The following is a 17879-nucleotide window of genomic DNA, read 5'->3' as shown; positions in this document are numbered from 1 at the left end:
TGTCAGGCAGATCACAACTGCCTATAACTCCAACTCCAGGACATCCGCTGCTCTCCTCAGGCCTCCATAGACCCTGCAGTCATGTGCACACACCCACACGAAAGCACACACATAAACATAATTAAAAAATAAAATCATACAACATTTTTTTTAATGTCTGACCTGTGCATGGTGCTGCATGCCTGTAATCCTAGGGCTTGAGAGTCTTCTTCAGCTACACAGCGATATGGAGGCCACTGGGGCTACACCAGACCCTGCCTCTGAGCAAATGGAAACTAAAAGGCAACAATAATGACAACAAAGTGTCACCTGAGGACAAGTTCAGATCCACCAACCAGAGAAGTCCTGGCTGCCTGGACAAACCAAAGGGGCCCTGGACATTCTAACAGTCACTTGGGGACATTTCCCCGGATATTTCCTTTGTGTTTTAAGTGGTTAAAAAAGACGAGAGATCTTGGCATCCTACTCTTTTCAGGATGCTGTGAAATCATTTTTCCCCCAAATATCTACAGTTACAAAAGACAAAAATTTGCTGGAGGTGAGAGGTTCTCACCTGTTGTCCTGGATGACGGCAGCTATGCCTAGAGCAGCAGCTACCCCCTCAAAGTCTCTCTAAAAGTAAAACGATTTGACTGGATATTATTCATCCTACCAAATTACTCATATCCAGACTAAAAAACAATGCAAACTGGTATCACACACTAGTCATTAAAATGTAGTTTACAAAAGTAAAAATAGAAAACAGGAAGTAATTAGAAATTCTGATAACACACACACACACAAAGATAAACATTTAAGAAGGAAGCCAAACATGTATCCTGGAAGCCATAAAAATTGTTTTCAAAGAACACTACTTGACAAATTATGATACAATGTTAGATAAGCAAAGCAAAATCCAAACCCATGTCTTTTAATTTTATAACCCACATATATAAATGTGTGTTATTATATATTAAAAAAAATGTAAAGGCCTTAAGTGTTTGCCATGATTGCGTCTAGTTACATTCTAATGACTTTTATGTTCTCCATATTTTTTTCTGTAATTTCTAAACTTTATGGAAGCAGACTTTTTTATTTTTTTAATCTTAAAGGAAATACACAACTTTTAGTAATGCCTCCATTTCAGTGAATGCACAAAGATCATTAGGTTGTCAGAGCACCGTACTCTCCTCATGAGGGAGAGCAGTTAGTGAATCATAGCTGTGTGGCTGGCTTTCATTGGGTAGAAACAGTAGTACTTCAAAGAAAACTTCCTTGGGTTTAGTTTTAATCTTCAGCTTCATAATCCCAAGATAAGCTCCAGAGCTGTCAGGCTCATGGCTCAATCTTCATATTCAGGCCAAGTTTTTGGCAACATTTTGAAATGTTATTTCACCAACGTTGGAACTGCAAAAGACGATCAAAGATGATAGAAAATTGACTTTTACAGACCCTTCAGGTCAAAAATTCACTTTTTCAACTTCTTGTTTCTACTTCTAAGTAATACAATCCAGTCCATTCACAGGATAGCAGATGCAAGAAAAGATGACCATGGCCTATGGAAAAACTGAAACCATTTAAGCATCTACAATGTGACCCAAAGTAGCAACATAACCATGGTAGTGAGGAAAGAAACAGATGAGAAAATAGGAGGGACCCTCCACATATGGAGGAGTTACTAGAGAGCAGACCACCGGCCTGGGGTACACTGTCCCTTAGAAGTTATGGCTGAATCGTTCCTACTATATCCCCCAAAAGCTCAGTGTTCAGACTATGGACACCCCAGAAAATGAAACATAACTCTGTAAAGATGCAGTTACTGGAGAGGACCTCAGAGGAACGTCCAAGGCCACATCAACATTGAATGGGGCTTGGCCCCCTGGGAAGAAAAGGATGCTCCAACTTGACAAATGCTGGATAAATGGAGCTGGCTACCTCTGGTCAGGTGCAGAGTGACAGAACCCTGCCCACTTGAATGCCTGTGGGATCACTTCAGTAACTCTCCAGAGAATGGGCCTCTTTTGAAACCCACAATTTCCAGGGTACAAACATCCTTGGGACCAAATGAGAAGCGAGTTGCCTGGTTGGTAGGTAACTCAAGTCCCAGAAGATGAGTTTCTCTTTGAGGAAATGGCCCTGAACTTCTATCAAATTCATCTCCCCAGATCCAGGAAGCCACAGAAATAAAAAACAAGTACACAGGATAAGTTTTGGATGATAGCTGTGTCTCTGCAAAAGGAACTGTTCAGCAGACTGATGAGCAAAAACCAAGAGTTCCTGCATCAGAAAGCTAATTTCTGATTTTTTTTAATGGTGCAATAACAGACCTCTGTTTTTGTTGTTATTGTTTTATTAGTTCCTCCTCCTCCTCCTCTTCTTTTTCTTGAGACATAACTCTGTAAAGACACAGTTACTGGAGAGGACCTCTGAGGAACGTCCAAGGCCACATCAACATTGAATGGATCTTTCTACGTAGTCCTGACTATCTTAGAACTTGAAATGTAGACTATGCTGACCCTGAACTAAGAGATCCACCTGCCTCTGCTTCCCATGTGCTACACATAAATGCATGAGCCGAATGCTTGGGCACTCTTTGCATGTTTTTATGTTTATGTAAGGTAGGGCAAAGAAACAGACTTCAGATGTTCCCTGGGTCAGCTCCCAAAAGCTGTTCAACTTCCTTTTTTGCCTATCTTTTTAAAATGAGTGTGCATGTGCATGTGTGTGTGCGTGTGTGTGTGTGCGTGTATACATGAGTGTTGAGAAGCCAAAAGGGGGGATTGGATACCCTGGAGCTGGAATTGCAAGCAGTCGTGAAACACATCAACTCCTCATTGTGAGGAATGAGAATCTAGGGCAGGTAATCTTCAGGAGCAGTTCACGATGCCCTGAACTGCTGGACCATCTCTCCGGCCCCATTTTTTATAGTCTATTGCATTGTGTTTCATTCTTTAAAACAGGGTCTCACTATGAGCAAGAACCAAGAGTTCCTGGGTTGTAAAGCTAATTTCTGATTATTTTTTTTTAATGGCACAATAACCCTATCTATCCTGGAACTTGCTATGAAGATCAGGCTGGCCTCAAACTCAAATTCACAGAGACCCAGCTGCCTCTGCTTCCCGAGAACTGGGATCAAATGTATGTACCACCATACTCAGTATATATAAGAGTCTTATATAGCTCAGGGTGACATTAGACTCATGGCAATCCTGCTGCCTCAGCCTTCAGAATTTTGGAATTATAATATTGTATTACCACATTAGACTACTTAACCTCATGATTTACTTCACCTTGCTGAGATTTCAAGCCTGTGGTTGGAGAGCATCAGCAGTCAGAATTGGCAGTTAGAGTTGCCTAGAGTATATGGATATAGAACATTCTACTGAAGATCACGTGCTAAAGGCTTAGTCTTTGGCTTGTTTTGATTGGACCGTAGTGTAAAATTTTAAGAGCTGGAGCCTGGGAAAGGAGGAAGTCAGGTCAATGGATATTCAGAGTTGATGGAGGTTGTAGGGTGCTGGTCTGTCTCTTTGTCTTATACCTTATAGATGAGAAGGAAGTGAGATCTTCTCTGTCAAGTGCTGTCTTCACATTTGGTCAGTTATTAGGCTTTGAAACTGTGAGCTTAGATCTTTCCTCTCTAGATGTTGATTGTCTCAAGTGTTCCCTAGCAACAGAAAGCTGACCAGTGTGGGGTCGAATGAGATCAAAGTCCAGAGCAGTCTCTAATTCCAGAGAAAACATGGAAACCTTTAGAACTCAATCAGAAAAGAAGGGGCTGGGGGGTCTGAGAGGCAGGAAGACTTGGATGAATATGGCTTCAGCCAAGACTACAAAGTGCATCATAAAGGTTTCCTCTGACCAGACCAAAAGCTGTAGACAAGACATCCAAAGACTGCTGCTTTGACTCTGTACCCATTGTGGCATCCCCAGAAAGAAGCTAAAAGATGAACTTTTCAGCCTCATATGCTTCAACCTCCTGAGTGTCAGGCAGCAACTCTCCTAGGACAAGGTGCTGTTGGACATACGCTCGAGTATGGGCATCCTTTGCATGTTCATCACAATGAACATGCCAGGCCCACAGATCTTTGGAAATGAGTGTTCCATCATCTCTGATTAGACTGAGATCTTCAAAGCTGGCAACATAGACCATGTGGTGACCATTATCAAGGGCAAGGTGGAGAATGTAGACAGCTTCATGTTCAACACTATATCACATACCTGTGACAAGTAGCTCGCACCCAATGCCTTGTCTTCCCAGACATGGCAACCCTGCATATAATGGCCATCAAGGACCAGCAGTACAAAGGCTACAATAGCCACTGGTAAGAGAACATGTACGGCTTTGGCATTCCCAGCCTCTGGTAGGCATGATGGACCTGAAGCAGCTGGTCACCAGTTCCAGCTTCATAAAGAAAATGGGCATCTATATCATCAGTGTGGAAGGCTCAACCTTGACCTACTTACCAAGAAGTAACCACATGCCCGCACTTTAGTCTACTTAGTCACAAGATTCACTTACTTTTCAAAGAAGAATAACATTTCCACTAGTCCCAAGTCCTCACACATGCCTTGGAAACAGTTTGCATAAAATAGTGCCTGGTGGTGAAGATGGCAAAGAGACCTTTGATACCTGACCAGCGTGTGACCCAACACCAAGAACAACCATGACCTGACCCCCCATGCCCTTGGACTTTGGAGCTCTTCTGTTCCACCAACTGCCTGGTGTGCTGAGGTGGCACCCAGATGACCCTGTGGAGCCTGGAGTTATGGTACTCTTGGTGGTTTAGGGGTTTACCATATCCTAGACTTTCCACAGAAGGGGGCTCAGAGACTTGGGTTTTAGGGATTGGGGGTACACAGTCACTTGTTCTGTTACTTATGGTTTTTATATGGTTTACTTATGTTTTTATATGATTATATTTGTGTCAATAAATCTTCATCTGGGACAGCTTGGCTTCCTGGGGCCTGGTCAGCTGGAGTTCCCTCCAAAAAAAAATCAAAAGCAATATTTATCTGGGTGTGTTTCTACAGTCCCAGGTAGACTGGTGTCAGTGTCCTGACTGGTGTCAGTGGCTTCTGATGGTCCCATCTGAAGTTCAGCAAGCTAAGCACCTGAGAGCTCCTGAGATCTGACAGTGCCTGTGTTGGGACATCTGAGCAGCAGGCCAGCTGGAAAATCAAGCATTAATCAGCGAGTCAGAGCCCTGCCTGGCTAGCTCCCATTCCTGTTCTCGATGTCTGCATTACTGCAACAGCGTGCTCCTCCAGTTTCCCACCAGAGCTCTGCTCTCCACCCAAGCATTTGAGTCATGAGCCCAACCCGTTTGTCCTCCTGGGGACTTTTTACTTCTAAATCTTTCAGTTTACTTTCTGTGGTTCCTAAAACTATTGGCTTCCCTCCATTTCCCACTCATTTCCATATCCTGGTCACCACACCCATCCTCTGAGTCCTTGAAAGTCCCTAAGGGATTCTCCGCCTCGGCTCCTAATTCATCAGTCTAGTCTCTAGAGCAGCTGGCCAGCACCATCTTTCTAAAGTGCTAATCTGATTGCAACACGAGCTTCCCCCAAGTCCCACAGCCTTCCAAGTCCTTGCTTTTATTTCACAGCCAAATAAAATAACCAGATGAAAACTGTAGGAAGGCCACGCTTATCTTCCACGTTGAGGCTCGTATCTCCTGGGGGTCTTGCTGTGTATCACCTCCTTCTCCTCCCACTTGGTTCCCCAAGTAGCCTCTTTCTTTACCAAAGTCAGAGCTAAAGTCTCTTCTATTCCACTATAAAGGGTCACGAAACTATCACAGCTCAGCCAGGCTCTGCGGTGCATATTGGAAGGAAACTATAGCATCCTCCCAACCCCCCAATAAACACACTGAATCTGAGGCTTCTATAGGTAGAATGGTGTCCTTCCTCAAAGACATATTAAAGTACAGACCCCCAGTACCTGTGCTAGTGATCTTGTTTGGATATTGAGACTTTGCAGATGTGACTAGATTAAAATGAAATCATCCCCCAAGACCTTCCTTCCTTCCTCATCTAGAATCAACCTTCCATGTCTGTCTACTACACAATAGCATGACTCCGTGTTCAAACTGGTAGCCTACTAAAACATCGAGTTCTCTACCTAATCTAGTATGATGGACATCTTGATTACTTGTGAGACAACTCTTCCTATACAGGGCAGGTTGGCTTTGAGCTCACTATGTAGCCTAGGCTGTCTTCAAATTTGTGATCCACCTGCTACAGCCTCCTTAGTACTAAGGTTACAGGCTGGTACCCCTGGCTTTGTACTCCTGTGGTCCGGTGATCCCTCTGCCTCAGTATCCTGGGTAGCTGAGGCTATAAGTGTGTCTGAGATAAAACAGAAGATTAGCTAAGGGGTATTCACATGGAAGCGCATAGTCCAGCTAGTGATTTAAAGATCCCTAATCTGTTGTGTACAGAATTGATCGGAGGGCAGAGGGGACTTGTGTGGGTGGCCAGGGGCATGGCTCTCTCCCACAAGAACTCACCACACAGAACAGAATAGTTTCAGAGGAGACAGACTGGGATGAATACTTTTGGGAGCTTGTATAGAAGTCATCCTGATGGGACTTAGTGAGGACTGCAAATGATGCCAGGTACATAAACAGAAAGAGCTTTGGAGCTCAACATGGCTAGACTGCAGTGGACCTGCAGGCTTTTTCCCTTAACCTTCCCCTTTCCGCTTTTGAGAAGGCTCCATTCTGCATCTCTGTTGGGTGACCTGTAGTTAGTTCTACCTGGCCAGAGAGATGCCTAGGCAGCCAGTAAGCAGACCTACATCTCCAGAGAAGATTGTCACATGGGTCAGCAAACTGAGGTGAAAGGCCTGACCTGCTGTGGATGCACAAACTACACCATCCATTCCTCTGGGAGTCTCTGTGGAAGAGAAAAGTGAACTGAGAGTAACTCTGTCTGACTTGTCCTTCCAGATCAGTTTTCCTGGGTCTAGCCTTTGCACATCAGACACCAGGTCCTTTGGCCTCTAGAACTTGTGTCAGTGTCCCTCCAGGACCTCCCAGGCTTTTAGCCTTGGGCCAGAGAAGGCAGTATTGGCTGTACCTTTACCCCCACAACCCTGTTTCTGAAGTTTGTGTCTTTGTAGATTGAGCCACATAACCCGTTCCTTATTCCAATGGCCTGTAGTAAAATGTCCTAGCCCCTGCAATCACCTGAGCCAATCTAGGAAATATATTTATTCAGTATTGTTGCCGAGAGAACACGATCAGTACTTGGTTACACCCCATTGCAGCCCTAGTCACAAGGCACTTCAGTGACATCATTTATGGGTCCTTCTACCTCACCATGGAAAGTAAATTCCTTGAGGCAGGATGCACATCACTAGTGTAGCTGGCCTCTGGCAAATTTATGCCATGGATGAACCAACCAGACGACTCTGACCTACTCTTGCTCCAGTTGATGGGGAAACCATCTCTCACAAATGCTCCTCCCAGCATCCCTCCAGCCTGGGACCTCCTTTCATGGGGTCATCTAAAAATTTCTTGCAGTTTCTTGCTCCAAGGGAGGCTGCAGCCCCCTCTTCTCTTAGAGACGACATCACAAGAGAATCAGGGAAGTCCCAGATGCTCTGATGTCAGGATCTTTTGGATGTATTATGAATGGCTTCTACACCGCAAAGGAAACACCAGGGAAGGAGCTGGCAGCCAGGGGGGTGGGGAAGGGGAATATTTTAAAGGGATAAAAGCAGGTTTCATGGAATAGCCTCAATTCCTTGCCAGTCACTTTTCTCAAAAAATTCCCTAGCCCACGGAGGCCATACAGACACTTTTAGATCAGCAAATATAGAGTATTGGATAGAAATGAGAGCATCTGATATCCTCAGCTGGAGGTTAGCAGTGAACCTGTAGCATGACTACACTTGACATTGTGCTGTTATGTATGTTGACATCTTTTGCACATAAGGATAACGAGTGAGAGTTAAAGGACATGCCAGGGCTGGGAACTGCAAGTAGGCGTGTTCTTATTACCCTAGAAGATGACTGAAGGACCAGGGACTCTGCTGCTTTGAATAACCAGTAAGTGGCCAAGATGTGTTCACTTGCAAGGGGATAGAGTATAATAATGATCAGTTACCGATAATCCACAAGACACTGGATATACTCCCAAAAGTCTGACTCTACAAGGTAAGGGAAAACAAAATCTCTTCTGCAAGCCCCATAGTACGCAGCTCTCCTTCAGTGCAGTTCTGAATGTACATCATACAGACAGCCTTGGCAGCCATGAGCTCTGGGCACTATCAGAAGGCTGCCAGCCAATCGTCGAGGGGCTCTCTGTAAAGGAGGCTCAGAGTTGTAATGGGTGACTTTATGGTACACTGCCCTCTCCCTTTTTGATAGAAATCATGTAACAGAGGCAAACATACTTGATTTTAAAATTCCAGCTTTCTATTTTCAGCATGATACAATGTCCTTGCTCAAGCCCTGGGGTTCTTAAACTTTTGTCAAAATAACCTTGTAATTCAACTGTGAACAGCCCCCAACAGGTTTATATGTTTGAATACTTGGTCCCCAGTGGATGGCACTATTTTAGAAGGTTGATGAATCTTTGTGAGCCTCACTGGAGGAAATGGGTCACTGAGGGAAGGCATTGGGGGTTTATAATCCAACCCACCACTGCCTGTCTGCTTTCTGACAGCAGGCACAGTGTAAGAGCTGCCTCTGTGCTCCTGACCCCGCAGCCCCTCCCTACACTGGAGGTCAAACAAACCCTCACTTCCTCAAGTCAGTTTTCATCAGATATGTAATGGAAGTAATGGAGAGCTTGTTCAAAAATTAAAAAAAAAAAAGTTTCAGGAGGTATGAGGCAGGGCCAAAAGTGAACATTTCTGACCCATTTCCCAGTTGTACTGACATCACTGGGAAATCTCACTTTGAGAACCACCAGGATCGTGAAGATGCTCTTTCAACACAGACTGAGAACTTTATCTGAAATATTTGGGGTTAAAAGTATACATCAAATTGTGGGTGTTTCTCATGTTTAGGGGTATTTGTGTCTGTGGGGTGGGATGTGTTAGAAGCGAAACACAGATCTAAACAAGACTCTCACTTGCGTTCCAAAGTCTGAAGATAATCATATGGAACACATACCACTCTCCCACCTTACTTGTTTTGACGATAACCAGTCATGAGGGTACCCGTGGGAGCATCTCCTTGGGACTTCATGTTGGTGCTGAAAGGGTTTTGTTTTCTGAAGCACTTTTGGATGTCAGATTTTCAGAGACAATATCATGAGACTACCTGTTTAGGGTCTCATAGAGATTATACATGTAAAATGGTTTTAGGATCTGCTTGAACTTTAGGATTAAGGTCAGGTTATCGATTGCCCAAGGTCAAACACTTCTGCTCTAACCCGAACTGGTTAATGAGTAGATGACTGCCCACACACCTCCCTGCCTCTTTGTAGAAACTGACGTGGAATCGCAATGTTGACACACAGGTCACCTCATGGCATATTGCTAGTGACCTGCTCTCTACAAACATGAATGTTAGCTGACCAACTCGCCTCCTTTTTTCTCACTCCCTTCCCCCAAACAGTTTTCTAATTTCCATCTCTGTGCCTCCACTCTCTCTTTGTGAGAGTATGTGTTTTCCATTATGGGAAAGCTGAATGAATAGTCAGATGATTGGTGGAAGGGTGATCCTGTTTAGTGCATACCTGGGTTCAACCCTAAATAACACTGGGGAGCAGGTGGTCCCTTCAATTCTCTTCTGTTCTTCAAGTGAGATCCTTGGTTCCATCAAGTGTCCATTTTGCCAACAGTGCAAGGAATAGTGAGCCCAACCAAGACTAATGGGGTTTCTGGCACACTGTCTATGCAGAAATTAATATTATTCTTTTTCACATGCTTTATTACATCTTTGGGGAGCAGGCATTTGTTTGATAGGGTTCATGTTGACTTCAAATCTACAGTTTCACTTCAGCACCCGAGGTACTGAGATTGTGGTAGTGTTCTATCACACTTGAGTGACTAGTGCTAACATATTTCTACTTACAATTTTAATATACCTTTAGAAATCAAGTCAGATGATTTGATTCCATCTCCAGGACCCATGTGGTAGAAGGAAAGAACTTCAAGTTGTATTCTGAGCTGTACACACACACACACACACACTCAAGCAAACATAACAAGGTTTATTAAATTAAGGTTTTTCTTCTATAACTACACTTGAGTATAGTATGTCACATCTGGAGAAGCTGTAACTTTGAAGGCAGTCAATTTTATGTCTTGATCAAAGACAGGAGAAACTAAGCAATCCTAATGTTGCCAAGTGGTCATTACTGGGTTTATTTATTTAGGTTTTGTGAAGGAAGAAAAACTGGTTTCACTGTGACTTCTATTCTTAGAGAAGCAAGGATGACTGCCCTTGTTCTAAGAACTGCAGTTCTTTCCTATCCTAAAGCCATGTTGACAGTCCCCTCTCTCAATTCCTGGGTCAAAGTGCAGTAACTCCTAAGTTGGAGCCCCTGAATCTGTTATTTGCAAACAATACTAATACCATCTGTGTGTACTGCCTACATTTTTTTTCTGCTGAGAACAATCTGTCTAAAGAAAATCACCTTGACAGATAGTTCTGGTTTGATTAGTCATTTTGCTTAAACAGCAATTGCACGTAAGGTGGATCCTTGCTGAGCCAACACAGCACCTGGGACACACATTTGTGTTTGCACGATATAGACAGAAGGCTCTGTGCACACAAATGCTACTCTGAAGCAATATTAGTGCAGCATGCAAACTTCTGGACTTGGGAAAATAAAACAGGTTTTCGTTTTAAAATTTAAAGTATAATAAGAATCAGGGGTTTTTTGTTTGTTCGTTTTTGTTTTTAATGTAAAAACCTATAATCACACAGATGCTATGCTATGTCAGGAAGAAATTTAAAGTGGTTTGGGAAAAGCCAGAGATCTATGTTGTCTTATCCAGTCTATCTACCTCACAGATAAGGGTTCCACTTTAACAGGGGCACATGCAGCAGATGTGAGAAAGAAACATTGTTATTTCAATTCACCCAGCCAGGGAGCTACATGATAGGAGAGAATCAGATACTGCAGGTTCTCTCTCTCTCTCTCTCTCTCTCTCTCTCTCTCTCTCTCTCTCTCTCTCTCTCTCTCACACACACACACACACACACACACACACACACACACACACTAAACAGAATTATTTTAATGTAATAACAAATTAGGCTAAAAAATCAGCAGAACCTGTAATTCCAGCACTCAGAAGGCTGATGTAGGACCACTGTCAGTTTGAAGCCAGCCTAGGCTACAGTGTGAGACTGTCTCAAAAACAGAAACAACAACTCCCCCCCAAATAATCTACCTGCTTTTAAGAGTGTGTAAACATGCCCACAAGTGACAAATTATTGAAAAATATCACTGCCTTTTCCAACTGATACACACAGCAAAACAGGAACATATCCACATGTTGGTAAAATATATTTTATTTGTTCATACAAAGAAAAAGTATGAATTACCAGAATTTCATTTTCCTAGAAACATCTTTCTCTGTGTAAAATTAATTTGTGTTATACATAGGACAAAATACTTGATTAAATTTTTTTGTACATATTGGCTATTCTAACATCCATGTTATAGAAGACATACTGCAAGAATTTGCACAGCATTTTTGATTACTGGGCTGAATGAAACTCAATCATAAATTAATATTATAAAAATGAAATAAAAAAACTAACCACACCTTCAAAATTCATTAACCATTTGTATGGAAAACTGAAAAGAGAATTGACCCCCACCCCCAGTGTCCTCATCAACACCTTTGATATTCACTGACTTGTTGGAGCCTCCATTTCTGGTTCTTAGAAGAACAGCCAGGCAGGATCTGTAGTTAGGTTTCTCCCAAAGACTGAAGTGTATCTGTCACTCAGAACAACTCCCAAAGAGTCCCCTCCTCCCAGAATGGAGAGTTTATCCCACAGTCACTCTGCCCAAAACACCTTTGTAGGTGCTACAGAGTAAACGGACACACAGTTACATTCGAACATCCCCAAAGAGAAGGCTCTCTGTGAATAGGAATTTAAAAAACAAACATGAAAAAAGAAAGAAAGAAAGAAAGAAAGAAAGAAAGAAAGAAAGAAAGAAAATCCTCTTAAGTTTTTGTAGATTTTTCTTTGTTTTCAAGCAAGGAAAGAAATGAAACTTTTCACAAATTAAAGTCGACCAGGAATATGCCAGAGCTTTCCTATAAACGGAAAAAAAACCTCCAACAGTGGTGGGATAAACTGCCAAGACATGGTGTCTGTCTCCTAGCAGCTCAGAGGTGAAGCTCAGCGGCCTTGCAGATGGCCAGTACAGGAAGAGACAGACCTAAGGCTTAATTCTCCATGTCACCTAACTCCTCTGAGAAGAGGCCTTGTGTATAAGGACTATCACATGATAAAGGGGCACCTTGGACAGATGCAGCATCCAATCGGCCAGGGACTACAAGCAATGAGGCCTGATGAAGAGGTGCACATGTTGTTCGATTTATTTAACTAACACTGAAAATCTCACCCTGTTCCATCAGCACTAATTATTGACAATCTGCTCAGATCCAAGGATTTGACCCAGAATAGAATGCTGACTCACTTCAGTGTTCATGACTAAATGACTTCCTTCTACCTCAACACGTCCTGTTTTTGTTATATTCTCAAGCAAAGAATAAACAACCTAATAATAATAATAAAAAAAAAAAAAAACAAAGTCCAGCTTGAGCAGAGGGCAGGAAGACTCACATATTTTCCCTCTCACTTGTACCATTCTCCGAACACTTTGCTCTTCTACTTCGTGAGTTACAGCAGACTCCGAGAGCATCCACAAAGCCTTGGTAAAGGTCTTTGACAACTGACTCTGCCTGTGAGCAAGATTCTGCTGATGTGAGGAGAGATAGCCTTGTGCTGATGTCAAGCAGCCTTCTGTTCAGGAAAGTCCAGGCTGCTGGGCACCTTGCACGCAGGTGTTTCCACACACTTGTCAGCCAGGAGATTATGCTGGCATTGTGGGGTTGGCCTAAATGCAGGCAGTACACTACTAAATACAGACAGAAGAAAATGAGCAAGTGACCGTGAAATGGGCTGGGGAATGTGGCTCAGGGCTTGCCTAGTATCCAATAAGCCCAGGATTCTACCCCCAGCTCTGCAGAGGAAGAAAAAAGAAAAGGAGAAGAAGAAGGAGAAGAAGAAGGAGAAGAAATGGACGTAACATCTAAGGGATAAACATAACCCAGGGACCATTTTGTTGCCCAGAATAAGCTAATTCAAGCTGGGCTATAACTTGTAGAAAACCACAAATTGGTTATCAAAATATCCCTAGAGATGCCTCTCACTAGTTTGTAAAGACAGTATATCTTCTCTCTCCCTGTAACTTTGCTCATCCTGTCAAGTTAGCCCATAAAGCGTCCAGCCCCCCTCCCCCCCAAATTCCTCTGCAAATATCACAATGCAATCATTTCAACCATCTATTCATTCTTGATGAAAGTCTAACTCAGATACCAATCCTTTTGGGGGTAGAAGCATTCTGGTTTAAGTAATTGAGGATTGACTGAATATATCATGATGTCATGTGAGTACAGTTATTCAACTGCCACTAACTAGCCAAAGGACCCTCCGGTGTCCTCCCAACACAGACATACAAGGAGTATCGTCTGCATATTAGCAGCAAAGCTGGTGAATTCTCTGCTAAGACTCCACTACCTAAGAGGAAGCCACACAAGCAAGCAGCACTCAGCCAGCTTTCCCAGCCTGGGTGCCACAGGATCATCCTTCAAACCCTGCTGTGGACACTGCCTACAAACCATGTTGTAATCTCTGGGATGGGCTAAGAATTCAGAGGCATTTGGCTGCAATGCTGGGCATCCCCTTCCTCTGCTGGACTGCTTGTCATATCTCTCTACTTGAGGCCATGAGCTTCCTGCCCAATACTAGGTGGGTCTACACATAGCAACACCTCTATAAACGCAGCATGTCAAAGGATACATTGGACCCCTATGGGTCTCAGCATCCAGCATCCTAGGTTTGTGTCAATAGCTATGTATGGAATCCTGGGAGACTCTTTGGTGTGTCATAGTATAAGTGTCTGACTGAAGAAAGGAGTGTGGCACCCTCTTATGCAAAAGAGATGTCACTTTTTTTTTTTTTAAGCAGCACCCAAGCCTCTCACTCATGGGACCTGGGAAAGGGATCGAGTGTTCGAATACACTTCCCGCTGAATAATGGACAGAGGGTAGAACAGGAGGAGAGCCGGGGTCATAAGAACATCCCTGTAAGGGAGGCGGGAGAAATGCACCTTGGTGCTACATCACTGAGGGCAATGAACTGCTTAAGTGGATTCCACCTTCAGACTACAGCAAGCCGAGGCTGCTCAGTACTTCAGGAGTATCCAGGCAAGAAAACACCACAACCAGCTGAGGCAGCCAAGACCCAAGGAGATGGATGGCAGGTGGAAGACCCAAGGTGATTGAAGGCTGAATACCCGTAACAAAAATTCTCAAGTTGTGCTTTTCTTCTTCTTAAATACAGTGGGGAGGGGGGGAGGAGAACATGGAAGCACCATTGATTGTGAGGGACAGAACAAAATATCGGAGTTAAACACTTTGGAATGTTAACAGACCGTGATTCGAACTCTCTGCAGATTGTGGCTAGGCAGCTTAGTGAATTAATTGCTCGTGAATTAAAAATAAATTATTATAAAATAGATTTCTGTACATTTTACATACATATACTCTTCTCTCTCAATAGATAAGCTGCGAGGGGAGACTCAGTCCCAGCCGAAGTCGCGGCCGGTCATCTGGTAGAACTTGCGATTGAAAGGACGGTAAAAGTCACGCAGCTGCCGCAGCACCTCGCGCGCGATGGTGGGGTGCGCGCGGCCCTTAGTCTTGCCCAGGCAGTGAGGCTTGCCGCTGCCCTCCGCCTTCTTGAGGCACGGGAAGCCCTTGGTCTGGTTGAAGTAGAAGTGCTTGTCGGTGATGATGCGCTTGAGGCCCAGGAAGTCCTGCACGCGGCGCAGCTCGCCGGCCGGGTCACTGACCAGCCGCTCCCCGCTCACGAAGAGCATCTGGCCGAGTGGGAAGTGGCGCAGCCAGGGCTCCAGGTGCTTGGCATACAGACCGATCTGGATGGCGCTCCAGGACGTGTCTATGAGGCCCGCGCTGCGGTTGCGGAACGTCAGGCTCTCGAAGCTGGGGATGTCCGGCCGCTTGGACAGCGTCTGCGTGTAGTCCGAGATGGCCCTGGTCACCGGGTCGCGCACTACCACGATGAGCTTGGTGTCCTTGGACATGGCGGAGATGCGCGCGGGTGCCTCCCGGGTCACAAAGTAGCTGGGCGTCTTCTCCATGGTGATCTGTCCCTCAAGGGTTCTGGGCATCAGGTCCCTGATGGAGGCAAAGAAACAATCTGGGGTCAAAAAGTGGAGTTTCTTTAGCTTCTGGGCTCAGTATCACATCTAACTCGGTTCCCTTTTACTAGTTATTGAGGCCGGTTTGTTTTGTTTTTGAAATTGCAACCGGGATTTTAGAGTTAGTGTGCATTAATATTCTGCACCCCACCCCCACCCCGACTTGAAGGCCAAATAGCTCCCAGCTGAAGCTCCTTCCCCTTAGGCAGAAGAACAGGCCATTTACTCTGAGGTGTTGGTACTATAAGCGTTGCCTCTCCCTAAGTTAACTCACAAGGCTCCACACAGCCCAGATTAGGTCTTCCCTCAAAAATGGCACCGTGAACTCAGGTCACCTGTCCTTCACATGTCCACCAGGCCCAGACAGTTTTGGGCACCAGAAATATGACTTGATAAAATGTTCAAAAAGCAACCAAGCAGGCATGATCCGAAAGTCCCATGCAATCGGCACAGACAGAAACATACCAAGTGACACTCTCAAGCATTGTGTGTGCTAGTAGCTTCCAAAAATATCTTAGATTCCATTAGGGCAAAATCATTTCAAGATATCTAGCAGATGATTAGTTTAATCAACAACAGTCACTATAAGCCATGGGGTTTGGTCTGGGTTTTTGCACTGGTAAATGATAGTCATGCTGACTACATGAACCAGTAGTGAGGTGCAGTACCTTGATTACAAGATGTGAAAACAGACGGCAGGTGGAGGAGAAACCATTTGTTTCTAGTTTGTGTTATTCTAGAGATTCTGTTACATGACTATGTAAGGACTGCTATGACCCTGTGGGTAAGTGGGGGCCTGTCAGTCCACTTGAGGCCACTTTCAGAACACTGGATGAAGAAGCTCTAGGAAGGAGAAACAGTACCAGTCGAAGACAAGCAAAGGGGGAACGTGGGAGAAAAGGAATCAGGAAACCCTGGGTGGGGGTGGAGCTGAGGGCCAGGGTAGCAGACAGGAATGTGAATATGACATACGAACATGCCTATGAGTTAAGGTTCCAAATCATCTCTGCAGGTGACAAACTGAAGGACAGAGAGAAAGAGAGGATCTGAGCGACACATCCTCCTACGATGAGGTGTCCAGATGTATGGATAATCCTAAAAAGGCCCCATGAAGGCAGAAGCCATGTGTAAACACACACACACGTGCGCATGCGCACACACAGACACACACACTATGAACAGTGTCCCTAGCAGTTTACAGTATGAGTGGGCTGGACTGGGAATCCCTCTCTACTGCTTCACAGCTCTGTGACCAGAAGATGAGTTAATTAGCATCTCTGAGCTTTGGCACCCTAATGTGCAAAACCAGAATAATTCCATCTACCTGCTGAGTTGCTGAGAGAACTAAAGGAGGGATTTCGGAGCCACAATGCTTTAGGTCAACACTTTAAATCTGGATCTGGAGGTCAGGCCTAGGTTCAGCTCCTCCTGGCCCTGTGCTGGTTACCTTGATTTGGGGTGTGTGTGTGTGAGGGGTGGGGGATATCTTCTCATCATCTGTGAAAATGGAGAGTGTCATAGCTACTTCATGGGGGGTTCACGAAAACCTAAACCATCAGTAATCAATATGCTTAGAGCACGTATGACATGCTCACCTTAGCTGGCACATGCCTGATAACATCACTCTGGCCTTGTTATTATCCCATGTATATGACTCTTGACAGTCACTCTCCAGACCAGTGTGTATTAGTGTGTGTCACCCTTGACAGGTCACCTGCCCATCCGTGTGACTTTTTTCTCAGCTGAACACTGACAGCAAGGAGGGTGTCTGCTGTTATTAAATATTAAATATTAAAGTTAAGCATTAAATAAGTAGGCACTATATTTGGTCACAAATCTAAAGTCACCCACTAGCTATGGGGGTAGAGATTCTGACTGATCTTTGCCGGCGCACAAAGCTGAAATAAGAAGAAAGACAATTTTCACATCTTCTTGTTGCTGCTGTTTTGGTAAATATTTCCTTCTCGGTAAAACATTCTAAATGTCTAATTTCAAGCCATTATGTTGCCTGAGGCAGTCATCAGAGCACATTTTTTAGAAGTGACAACATAAACTTTATTACACAAGACAGAAAGTTTGGTTTTCTGGAGCGGGCAGCTCCTTCCAGGACAAGCCCACTGGGAGTTCTGCACAAGCACACTTCGCCTGGCTTAGAGGAAGCTCCTCACGGCCCCTCTGGGTGCTAAAGCCAGATTAACCCACTTTGTCCACTTAGTATAGGGTAGCAGCGGTGCCATCAGGCTGAAGTAATCAAGGATTAAGGAGTTCCAGCTCTCAATTTACTTAGCATGTCTCTAAAAAAGCAGGTCAATTCAGACACGGGCTGGGTTTCTTCTCTGTGCTGAGCTGTCTGCAACTGGGCAGCTTAGAAGAAATCCAGATTCAAAATAAAAGCAATATGGCCATGCAGAGAGGCAATCTGGTCCCCCCCACCCCAGGTGGCCGCAGCCAATGGGAAGGGG

The 17879-nt window shown here is 44.4% G+C and overlaps 1 protein-coding gene across 1 annotated transcript in view; it reads right to left on the bottom strand.

Moving 5' to 3' along the window:
- Positions 1–11447: 11447 nt before the first annotated feature.
- LOC117711472 (heparan sulfate glucosamine 3-O-sulfotransferase 3B1) overlaps positions 11448–17879 on the bottom strand; it is a 36598-nt gene continuing 30166 nt past the window's right edge. Inside the window, exon 2 of the mRNA XM_034507161.2 lies at positions 11448–15394. Coding sequence (XP_034363052.1) covers positions 14776–15394 — 619 coding nt within the window. The 3' untranslated portion in view covers positions 11448–14775. The remainder of the gene's footprint in view (positions 15395–17879) is intronic.

This window comes from Arvicanthis niloticus, chromosome 6 (genome assembly GCF_011762505.2).
Source record: "Arvicanthis niloticus isolate mArvNil1 chromosome 6, mArvNil1.pat.X, whole genome shotgun sequence".
In the NCBI taxonomy this organism is placed as follows: Eukaryota; Metazoa; Chordata; class Mammalia; order Rodentia; family Muridae; genus Arvicanthis; species Arvicanthis niloticus.
Note: the sequence above shows the minus strand (reverse complement) of the source record. Positions and strands in the feature narration are given on the sequence as shown.